Source organism: Carcharhinus amblyrhynchos, chromosome 3 (assembly GCF_965287045.1).
Source record: "Carcharhinus amblyrhynchos chromosome 3, sCarAmb.v2.hapA, whole genome shotgun sequence".
Taxonomy (NCBI): Eukaryota; Metazoa; Chordata; class Chondrichthyes; order Carcharhiniformes; family Carcharhinidae; genus Carcharhinus; species Carcharhinus amblyrhynchos.
Genome location: NC_137326.1, coordinates 64,228,233 through 64,240,261, shown reverse-complemented (window position 1 = coordinate 64,240,261; position 12,029 = coordinate 64,228,233). Strand labels below are relative to the sequence as shown.

The window sequence follows — 12,029 nt, the reverse complement described above, 5'->3', positions numbered from 1 at the left end:
ATACGCTGCAGGAAAGGATGTCCCGAGGCATGGTACACTGGGGAAACCATGCAGACAACGGATGAATGAACACCACTTAACAATTACCAGGCAAGACTGTTCTCTCCCTGTTGGGGAACACTTCAGCTGTCACGGGCATTTGGCCTCTGACCTTCAGGTAAGCATTCTCCAAGGTGGCTTTCACGACACATGACAGCACAGAGTCGCTGAGCAGAAACTGATAGCCAAGTTCCGCACACATGAGGATGACCTCAACTGGGATCTTGGGTTCATGTCACATTAACCCCATGACTTGCCTGGACTTGCAAAATCTCACTAACTGCCCTGTCTGGAGACAATACACATCTCTTTAACCTGTGCTTAACCCTCTCTCCACTCACATTGTCTGTAGCTTTATGATTTGATTATCTGTAAAGACACGCATTCCAATCATTATTTTGTAAATTGAGTTTGTGTTTTATATGCCCTATTTGTGAGCAGAACTCCCCACTCACCTGACGAAGGGGCAGCCAGAGCACCGAAAGCTAGTGGCTTTTGCTAGCAAATAAACCTGGTGTTGTGAAGCTTCTTATTGTGTTTACCCCAGTCTAACGCCAGCATCTCCACATCACTGTAATAAAGCCAGAGAGGCATGAACAAAAATTGGGATTTTCTTTGAATTGTTTTTAGTTATAGTTAGTTCTGGGGGGATGTGGGGGGATTCATATGACTGGAGGCAATAGGTCACATGATAATGACTCAAAGGATATGTCCAATCAGAGTGGGCAGCCTAGAACAGTCTTATCTGGGTAGCATGGTGCAGGGATTCAGTGAACGGCAGCACCTTGGCACAATGGTTAGCACTGCTGCTTCACATCGCCAGGTACCCGGGTTCGATCTCCAGCTTGGGTCACTGTCTGTATAGAGTTTGCACATTCTCCCCGTGTCTGTGTGGGTTTTCCTCCGGGTGCTCCAGTTTCTTCCCACAGTCTGAAAGACATGCTGGTTAGGTGCATTGGCCATGCTAAATTCTCCCTCAATGTACCCAAACTGGCTACTAAGGGATTTTCACAGTAACTTCATTGCAGTGTTAATGTAAGCCCATTGTGACATTTAATAAAGAAACTTTAAAACTTTAAACTCAGACTCAGTGATTGGGTAGAGGGATGCAAGGATTCAGTGAGTGTCTGAGACTGGGACAAAGAGAGCTGACACACCAACTCACTGCTGTGAAAGCCTGAGGACTAAAGTTAATTCACTTTTATTTAAAGCCCAAGGGTGCTAAATAGGCATGAGTTTACTGATTGGCGAGGAGAGTTATGGGCTCTGGGCACTGTAGCTGACACCCTATGTGTGCTGGAGGCCTGGACCACCCTCAGTAGACTAGGACTGTTGGTCATCAGAGGAAATCAGATTTCCAAGAACTTCTGAAGAATAAGAAGCCATTTCTCAGCAGCCTATTAAGCCAGTTAATACCAGTGACAACCAGGGTTTGATTTGATTTGATTTATTATTGTCACATGTATTAACATACAATGAAAAGTATTGATTCTTGCATGCTCTACAGACAGACCATACCATCCATAGAGAAGGAAACAAAAGAGTGCAGAATGTACTCATAGGTACAACATAGCTAGGGTCTAGAGAAAGATCAACTTAGTTGGGGGTAGGTCCATTCAAAAGTCTGACGGCAGCAGGGAAGAAGCTGTTCTTCAGTCAGTTGGTACGTGACCTCTGACGTTTGTACCTTTTTCCTGATGGAAGAAGGTGGAAGAGAGAATGTCCAGAGTGCATGAGGTCCTTAATTATACTGGCTGCTTTGCCGAGGCAGCAGGAAGTGTAGGCAGAGTCAATGGATGGGAGGCTGGTTTGCGTGATGGACCTTTTCTAGTTTCTTGCAGTCTTCGGCAGAGCAGGAGCCATACCAAGCTGTGATACAACCAGAAAGAATACTTTCTGTAGTGCATCTGTAAAAGTTAGTGAGAGATGTAGGGAGTATTCTACAGTGTATGACACCTTTCCCTGACATCTGAATTTAACCAGAGAGCTCCAACTAAAGCCCAAGACCTTGTGCTATGTATTTAAGCAGCATGTTTATTATGAATAACGAGACCCATCACATTAGGGGACAGTATAGTTAAGGAGTGACGTATCAGCTTGTGAAATGCAGCAACACTCTGTTGGACACTCTTCCACTCTGCAAGGTCATTCTGTTCAATGCAATATCATTCGGAGTTATCATAAAATCCTATCAATGCAGAAGGAGGCCATTCGATCTCTCAAGCCTGTACCAACTGCAATCCCATCCAGGCCCTATCCCCACAACTCATACATTTACCCTAGCTAGTCCTCCTGATACTAAGGAGCAATTTAGGAAGACCAATCCACTGAACTCCACACATCTTTAGACTGTGGCAGATAACTGCAGCACCCAGAGGAAACCCATGCAGACACAGGAAGAATGTGCAAAATCCACACAGACAGTGACCCAAGCAAGGAATCGAACCCAGGTCCCTGGCACTGTGAGGCAGCAGTGCTAACCACCGTGCCGCAAACAAACTCCAATCAAACTGAGTTACTCCAGTCAAAGAGTGATGAGATTAGTTTCTTGGTAGATCTGATATCAAATCCTGATGCAACAAGGGGCTTGCTTCAAAAATCAGCCAATTGATAGGAGGAGACTTATTGTGTAATCCTGCGCTGTACTTGTAGAACACAGAACATTACAGCACAGTACAGGCCCTTCGGCCCTCAATCTTGTGCCGAGCTACGTCCAATCCCAAATCAAGCGATCCCCTCCCTATCATTCTGGTGTGCTCCATGTGCCTATCCAATAACCGCGTGAAAGTTCCTGAAGTGTATGCCTCCACTATCACAGGAGGCAGTCTATTCCACACCCCAACCACTCTCTGAGTGAAGAATCTACCTCAGACATCCCTCCTATGTCTCCCAAAATGAACCTTATAGTTATGCCCCCTAGTAACAGCTACATCCACCCAAGGAAATAATCTCTGCACGTCCACTCTACCAATCCCACTCATCATCTTATAAACCTCTATTAAGTCACCTCTCATCCTCCTCTGCTCCAAAGAGAAAAGCCTCAGCTCCCTCAACCTTTCAACCTGTCCTAGGAATGTTTGATAGGGACAGCGTAGGAGGAGCTTTACTCTGCATCTAATCCTGTGTTGTACCTGACCTGGGAGTGTTTGATAGGGACAGTGTAAAAGGAGCTTTACTCTGTATCTAATTTCATGTTGTACTTGACCTGGGAGTGTTTGATAGGGACAGTGTAGAAGGAGCCTTACTCTGTATCTAATCCTGTGCTGTACTTGACCTGGGAGTGTTTGATGGGGACAGTGTAGAGGGAGCTTTACTCTGTATCTAATCCTGTGCTGTACTTGACCTGGGAGTGTTTGATAGGGGCAGTGTAGAGAGAACTTTACTCTGTATCTAATCCTGTGCTGTACTTGACCTGGGAGTGTTTGATAGGGGCAGTGTAGAGGGAGCTTTACTCTGTATCTAATCCTGTGCTGTACTTGACCTGGGAGTGTTTGATAGGGGCAGTGTAGAGGGAGCTTTACTCTGTATCTAATCCTGTGCTGTACTTGACCTGGGAGTGTTTGATAGGGGCAGTGTAGAGGGAGCTTTACTCTGTATCTAATCCTGTGCTGTACTTGACCTGGGAGTGTTTGATGGTGCAGCGGATACTGCAACAATAAAGGGGATGGTGTTGGGAACAGCAGTTGGATTTCCTGGAGATGAGACTGGTTCTGGGATCAGTGTTGATAAAGATCTTTGTGTAATTTGTGAAACATTCTCCATAGTGTGAACCCGTTAGCAGAGCTGCTGAAATGTGTATGGGGAACCTGATGCACTAACCACTGCAGTTGTGATGTGTTTCTGCAGTTGAAGTGTATAACTGTGAGAGTGGAAGCAGTGACTGCTCAGCCTGCTGGGCTCGAGAAGACCAAGGCCATCAGTGTGTGTGGTGTTGGAGTTCACAGAGTTGCAAATTACGGGCTGAGTGCAAACAGATCCAGGAAAACTGCCCTGCCCCTGAGATCCAGCAGGTGAGAAATTGGTGACGTTTCATACGCGAACCTTTCTGAGTTCCCACTTCCCTCTTCCTCTGTTGGCCTCGGGTTGCATGCAAATAGACTGTGCTCATTGGCTGCTGCTGCCTCTTATAGGGTAATATACGTAGATGTCTACGCGTGTGTGTCTATGCATAAAGATCTATGACAAGGTTTCCTTGTGTTAATCAAATTACCTTCGCTGAAACCCCACTAACAACATCCTGGGGGTTACCACTGACCAGAAAGTGAACTATGTAAGTACTGTGCCTACCAGAACAGGTCAGCGGCTGGGAATCCTGCAGCGAATAATTCACCACCTGACTCCCCCAAAGCCTGTCCACCATCTACAGGCACAAGTCAGGAGTGTGATGGAATAATCTCCACTTATCTGGATGAGTGCAGCTCCAATAACATTCCAGAAGCTCGACCCCATCCAGGACAAAACAGCCCACTTGATTGTTACCCCTTCCACAGATATTCAATCCCACCACCACTGACTCTACAAGAATTCACTGCAGGAACTCACCAAAGTTCCTTAGACAGCATCTTCCAAAGCTACAATCACTACTGTCGAGAAGGACAAAAGCATACCTGGGAACGCCACCACCTGGAGGTTCCTACCAAACCACTCACCACCCTGACTTGGAAATATATAGCCGTTCTTTCACTGCCGCTGGGTCAAAATCCTGGAACTCCTTTCCTAACTGCATTGTGGTGTACCTACAACAGCTGGACTCCAGCAGTTGAAGAAGACAGCTCACCATCACCTTCTCAAGGACAACTAGGGATGGGCAATAAATGCTGGCCTAGCCACATCCCATGAACAATTTATTTACAAAGGACGTTTCCAGCTGTCTATGGCCCAGTGAAATGTTCTGAGTGAAGAGGCAGCTGATCTGAAGGGTGTGTGTTTTTCAGATGGAGCCACTGAGTGGTCCAGTGGATGGAGGGACACTCCTCATCATACGAGGCAGGAACATGGGCCGCAGGTTTAGTGATATCGTTGAGGGTGTTCACATTGGTGAAGTGCCATGTATCCCTGTGCAGGAGAGTTACATCATCTCCAAACAGTGAGTACAACTCTGCTCTCCCCACATGTTTTTTGCTGTGAGGACAGGGGAGAGGCTGTGAGCAGGACATGGGGGGGGCGCTGGACCTGGGGGAAGAGGGCCAGTGAGCAGGGGCTGTGAGGGGAGTTAATATTCCTTTTTGCTGAGTGTTTGTATTCCTCACTGCAGGATTGTGTGTCGTACCAGTCCAGCTGATGGAGAGTTTTCAGACTCAGTGAGGGTGAAGGTGCAGGAGGAAAGCTACTCCAAGCAGAGATTCTCATTTCTGGTAAGTCGGTGCATTGATAGTCCCCTTAAACAGCAGCAACCTGTAACTTGGACAGATTTCAGTATTAGAAAAAGTAGGCATGAGGTATTGTTGAAAATTATGAGGATTGTCAAATTTCTTTATCTGAGATACAGTGAAAGCAAAGATCATCGATAAAGCTGCAGAATGATTGCATAACATTATATAATGCTTAAACTCACTGGAATTTAGAAGGATGCGAGGATCAAGATATATCAAAGGCATTGATAAGGCAAATAGACCAAATGTTTCCTTTTATGTGGCAATCCAGAACAAGAGGTCACAGGTATAGGTTGAGAAATGGTAGATTTAAAACTGAGATGAGGAGGAACTACCACTCGTAGAGGGTGAAGAATTTGTTGAACTCGCTGCCCCATAGCACGGTGGAGTCTGAATCATTAAGTGGTTCAAGAAGGAGATAGATATATTTCTGACTTTAAAAAATGGTTTAAGAGGATATGGAGAACAGGTGGATTTGAAGTTTTTAAAGTTTAGAGTTTATTGGTGTTACAAGTAGGCTTACATTAACATTGCAGTGAAGTTACTGTGAAAATTCCCTAGTTGCCACACTCTGGCACCTATTTGGGTACACTGAGGGAGAATTGAGCATGACCAATGCACCCAACCAGCAAATCTCTCGAACTGTGAGAGGAAACCCATGCAGACACACAGAGAATGTGCAAACTCCACACAGACAATCACCCAAGCTGGGAATTGAACCCAGGTCATTGGTGCTGTGAGGCTGCAGTGCTAACAGCTGCTACAAACCAGGGAGAGATCAGCCATGATCTGATTGAATGTTGAGCAGGCTCGAAGGGCTGAATTTGTCTATTCTGCTCCTTAATTTCTATGTTCCTATGATCTGGTGCAACTGTGTCTCCATGGATTGTAAAAGTAGGCCAGAAAGGAAAAGTTAGCATTAACATTGCTAAGAATACACACAAGGGCACAAGCAGGAGTAGGCCACCAGGCCCTTCAAGCCTGTCCCACCATTCAATATGACCATGGCTGATCTATGCCGGCATCCACTCCTTTCTGTGTCATTCCCTCATCGCCGTCTATTCCTCAATCTACACAACGACACATTGGTCATTAGTATGAGTCTGTATCTGGGTAGATACACAAATGAAAACAAGGAGAAAATAAGGGCCTTTGGAGACGTGAAGAAGAATAAGATCCTCGGGGTGTGAATTGGAACTGTAGAGAGGAGCTAACAGTTACAGAGTAAACTTTATGGTGGAGCTGGAGTGGAGTACAAACAGATACAGCAGGTTAAGAACATAAGAAATAGGAGCAGGAGTAGGCCATCCAGCCCTTCGAGCCTGCCCCGCCATTCAATAAGATCATGGCTGATCTGTCGTGGCTCAGTTCCACTTTCCCGCCCTCTCCCCATAACCCTTAATCCCCTCTCTTATCAAAAACCCATCAACCCGCGTCTTAAAAATATTTAGCGAGGCAGCCTCCACCACTTCAACGGGCAGAGAATTCCAGAGATTCACCACCCTTTGAGTGAAGAAGTTCCTCCTCAACTCCGTTCTAAACCGTCCCCCCTTTATCTTGAGGCTGTGCCCCCTAGTCCTACTGTCCTTTCTGAGCGGGAAGAGTCTCTCCACCTCTGTCCTATCCATCCCATTCATCATCTTATACGTCTCAATGAGATCTCCTCTCATTCTTCTAAACTCTAACGAGTACAAGCCTAATCTATTCAGCCTCTCCTCATAGCTCAACCCCCTCAACTCCAGTATCAGCCTAGTAAACCTCCTCTGCACTCCCTCCAAGGCCAAAATATCCTTGCGTAAGTACGGCGCCCAAAACTGCGCACAGTACTCCAGCTGCGGCCTCACCAATACCCTATACAGCTGCAGCAAGACCTCCCTACTTTTATATTCAATCCCCCTCGCTATGAAGGCCAGCATCCCATTCGCCTTCCTGACCACCTGCTGCACCTGCAGGCTGGGTTTTTGCGACTCATGCACAAGGACCCCGAGGTCCCTCTGCACCGTCGCCTGCTGCAGTTTTTCGCCACGTAAGTAATAGTCCTTCCTACCATTATTCCTACCAAAGTGGACCACCTCACACTTGCCAACATTAAATTCCATTTGCCAGTTCCTGGCCCATTCGCCCAGCCTATCTAGATCCTTCTGTAGACTCTCCACACCCTCCTTAATCACTGCTGAGAATCAATGCCAGGCACACACCACATAGAATGTAAGTAAGACATGAAGCATGGATTGATAACAGCAGCCAGGACACACATCAGAGGTATCCTAAAGGAGGAAGTTGCTGAACAATCCATGCAGATAATTATTAGAGTCAAGACAACAGTCTGTTATGTAAAAGAGTGGGGAGAATGCATGAATAATGAGAAGTTAGTAAAAGATATTCAGGCTCAGCTGAGGGTAAAGCATGTTTTGAAGGGAAGAAGGTTGGCATTAAAGATGTTCCTTTCTATCAGGAAATGCCAAGTGTATCACAGTAGTGACAGGATGCATTTAGTAAATATTGATAGTGTGCCAATTAAACAACAGGATTCCTCTCCAATGCTTCACACTCACACTCCCTTTAATCTGAATGTATAAAAATGGAAAGATTTTTCAATAATAACAATAATTATTTATGTAATTCTTACACAGAAACCTAAATATAATTCAAATAAAGGGGATTAGTTAAAATATGAATAAAACATGAATAAACCACCCCAAACCCCTCAATTAAATTCCAGTCTCCCGGGTATCTATTATACTATATATCAACCAGCCCAAACCCCTTGATTAGATTCCAGTCTGCAACACATTCCCGGGTATCTGTTATTCTACATATAAACCATCCTGAACCCCTCAATTAGATTCCAGTCTGTAACTCACTCCCAGATATTGGTTTTTCTATGCATAAAGAATCCCAAACTCCACCATTAGATTCCAGTCTCCAACTCATTCCCGGGTATCTATTATTCTATATATAAACCATCCTGAGCCCCTTGATTAGATTCCAGTCAGTAACTCCCTCCTGGGTATCTGTTATTCTATATATAAACCATCCTGAACCCCTCGATTAGATACCAGTCTGTAACTCTCTCCCAGGTATCGATTTTTCTATACATAAACAATCCCAAACTCCACCATTAGATTCCAGTCTGTAACTCACTGCCGGGTATCTGTTATTCCATATATAAACCATTCCAAACCCATCGGTTAGATTCCAGTCTGTAACTCACTGCCGGGTATCTGTTATTCCATATATAAACCGTCCCAAACCCATCAGTTAGATTCCAGTCTGTAACTCACTCCCGGGTATCTGTTATACCATGTATCAACCATTCCAAACCCATCGGTTAGATTCCAGTCTGTAACTCACTCCCGGGTATCTGTTATTCCATATATAAACCATCCCAAACCCATCGGTTAGACTCCAGTCTGTAACTCACTGCTGGGTATCTGTTATACCATACATAAACCATTCCAAACCCATCGGTTAGATTCCAGTCTGTAACTCACTGCCGGGTATCTGTTATACCATACATAAACTGTCCCAAACCCATCGGTTAGATTCCAGTCTGTAACTCACTGCCGGGTATCTGTTATACCATACATAAACCGTCCCAAACCCATCGGTTAGATTCCAGTCTGTAACTCACTGCCGGGTATCTGTTATACCATATATAAACCATCCCAAACCCATCGGTTAGATTCCAGTCTGTAACTCACTGCCGGGTATCTGTTATACCATACATAAACCATCCCAAACACATCGGTTAGATTCCAGTCTGTAACTCACTGCCGGGTATCTGTTATACCATACATAAACCATCCCAAACACATCGGTTAGATTCCAGTCTGTAACTCACTGCCGGGTATCTGTTATACCATACATAAACCATCCCAAACCCATCGGTTAGATTCCAGTCTGTAACTCACTGCCGGGTATCTGTTATACCATATATAAACCATCCCAAACACATCGGTTAGATTCCTCAGTTCTGAATTTTTTCAGCTGAACATTTCATTTGATTTGAACCTGTTGTTAATTCTGAAACTTTTTCTGCTTCAGGTTAATTCTTTGATGTTTGAAGTGAAGCTGGGTGTTTAGATGCTGTTTGTCCAGCTCCCTGTTTGCAGCCCTGTCATCGACGGGTCTGGTGTTTCTAAATATGGACTACATAGTTTCTGGGATGTTTCCGGGCAGGCGTAGCCTGTTGTCAGAGACTGAATCAAAGCATAGAATATCCTGGAATGTCGACAAAGGGTGGGAGCATTCTGTGTAAATTCTACAGTAACTTAGGAAACAACAGGAAACACCTGGATACTGAGATGTGGAGAATTCTTAAAGCAGCTTTGTAAAAAGAATTGTTTCATTGTCTTTTCATCATAAGCTTTCTGTGAGGGAATCAGTGATCCCGAAAGCTGTAAATCTCATGGGTTTTTGTGTAGGAGTTTGACAAGGAGCTGAGTGAACATAGAACATAGAACATTACAGCGCAGAACAGGCCCTTCGGCCCACGATGTTGCGCCGACCAGTTAAAAAAACAATGACCCACTAACCTAAACCAATCCCTTTTCGTCCATAAACCTATCCACGGATCTCTTAAACGCCCCCAAACTAGGCGCATCCACAACTGCAGCAGGCAGGGCATTCCAATCCCTCACCACCCTCTGGGTAAAGAACCTGCCCCTGACATCCGTCCTGTAACTACCCCCCCTTAATTTAAAGCCATGCCCCCTCGTGCTAGCTTTCTCCATCCGAGGAAAAAGGCTATCACTGTCCACCCTATCTAAACCTCTAATCATCTTATATGTTTCAATAAGATCCCCTCTTAGCCGCCTTCTTTCCAGCGAAAACAACCCCAAATCCCTCAGTCTCTCCTCATAGGACCTCCCTTCCATACCAGGCAACATCCTGGTAAACCTCCTCTGCACCCTCTCCAAAGCCTCCACATCCTTCCTGTAATGTGGGGACCAGAACTGCACACAGTACTCCAAGTGCGGCCGCACCAGAGTTGTGTACAATTGCAACATGACGCTGTGACTCCTAAATTCAATCCCCCTACCAATAAATGCCAAGACACCGTATGCTTTCTTAACAACCCTATCTACTTGATTCCCAACTTTCAGGGATCTATGTACACATACACCTAGATCCCTCTGCTCATCCACACTATTCAAAGTCCTCCTGTTAGCCCTATACTCAACACATCTGTTATTCCTACCAAAGTGAATTACCTCACACTTCTCCGCATTAAACTCCATCCGCCACCTCTCGGCCCAGCTCTGCAATCTGTCTAAGTCTCCCTGCAAACTATGACACCCTTCCTCACAATCTACCACACCTCCGACTTTGGTGTCATCAGCAAATTTACTAATCCACCCAACTATACCCTCATCCAGATCATTAATAAAAATTACAAACAGCAGTGGCCCCAAAACAGATCCCTGAGGCACACCACTCGTAACCGAACTCCATGACGAATATTTACCATCAACCACCACCCTCTGTCTCCTATCTGCTAGCCAATTCCTGATCCAATTACCTAGATCACCCCCAATCCCATACATCTGCATTTTCTGCAGAAGCCTACCATGGTGAACCTTATCAAACGCCTTACTAAAATCCATATATACCACGTCAACTGCCTTGCCCCCATCCACCTCTTTGGTCACTTTTTCAAAAAACTCAATAAGGTTAGTAAGGCACGACCTACCCGCTACAAAACCATGCTGACTATCTCCAATCAATTCATTACTCTCCAAATAACTATAAATCCTATCCCTAATAATTTTTTCTAAAACCTTGCCCACAACAGAAGTGAGACTCACCGGTCTATAATTCCCGGGGAAGTCTCTGTTCCCCTTCTTAAACAATGGGACAACATTCGCTAACCTCCAATCTTCCGGTACTATACCAGAGGCCAACAACGACCTGAAGATCAGAGCCAGAGGCTCTGCAATCACCTCTCTTGCCTCCCAGAGAATCCTAGGGTAAATCCCATCTGGACCAGGGGACTTATCTATTTTCAATCCCTCAAGAATATCCAGCACATCCTCCTTATCAACTGTAATACTGTCTATTCTACTCCCCTGCAACCCAGTGTCCTCCTCAGCTATATTCTTGTCCCCCTGCGTGAACACCGAAGAGAAATATTGGTTCAATGCCTCTCCAATCTCTTCCGGTTCCACACATAACTTCCCTCTGCTGTCTATAACTGGCCCTAATCTTGCCCTAACCAATCTTCTGTTCTTGACATACCTATAGAACGCCTTAGGATTCTCCTTAATCCTATCAGCCAAAGTCTTCTCATGTCCTCTTTTAGCCCTTCTTAACTCACTCTTCAACTCCCTCCTAGCCAATCTAAAGTTTTCTAGTGCACTACCCGAGCCCTCAAGTCTCATCCGAACCTAAGCCTCCTTTTTCTTTTTAACCAACGAATCAACTTTTTTAGTGCACCACGGTTCCCTAGCCCTACCAATTCCTCCTTGCCTGACAGGGACATACCTATCACGGACTCGCAGTAGCTGCTCCTTGAAAAAACCCCACATTTCGGACGTTCCCAGTCCTTGTAATCTCCTAGTCCAACCTATGCTTCCTAATTCCCTCCTAATGTCCTCATAATTACCCTTCCCCCAG

General features: G+C 45.2%; 1 protein-coding gene across 1 annotated transcript in view; it reads left to right on the top strand.

The window, feature by feature from the left end:
* plxnd1 (plexin D1) overlaps window positions 1–12,029 on the top strand; it is a 176,737-nt gene that overhangs the window by 88,193 nt on the left and 76,515 nt on the right. The window contains exons 12-14 of the mRNA XM_080184802.1: window positions 3,886–4,049; window positions 4,974–5,125; window positions 5,294–5,393. Of these exons, the coding sequence (XP_080040928.1) occupies window positions 3,886–4,049; window positions 4,974–5,125; window positions 5,294–5,393 (416 nt within the window). The remainder of the gene's footprint in view (window positions 1–3,885; window positions 4,050–4,973; window positions 5,126–5,293; window positions 5,394–12,029) is intronic.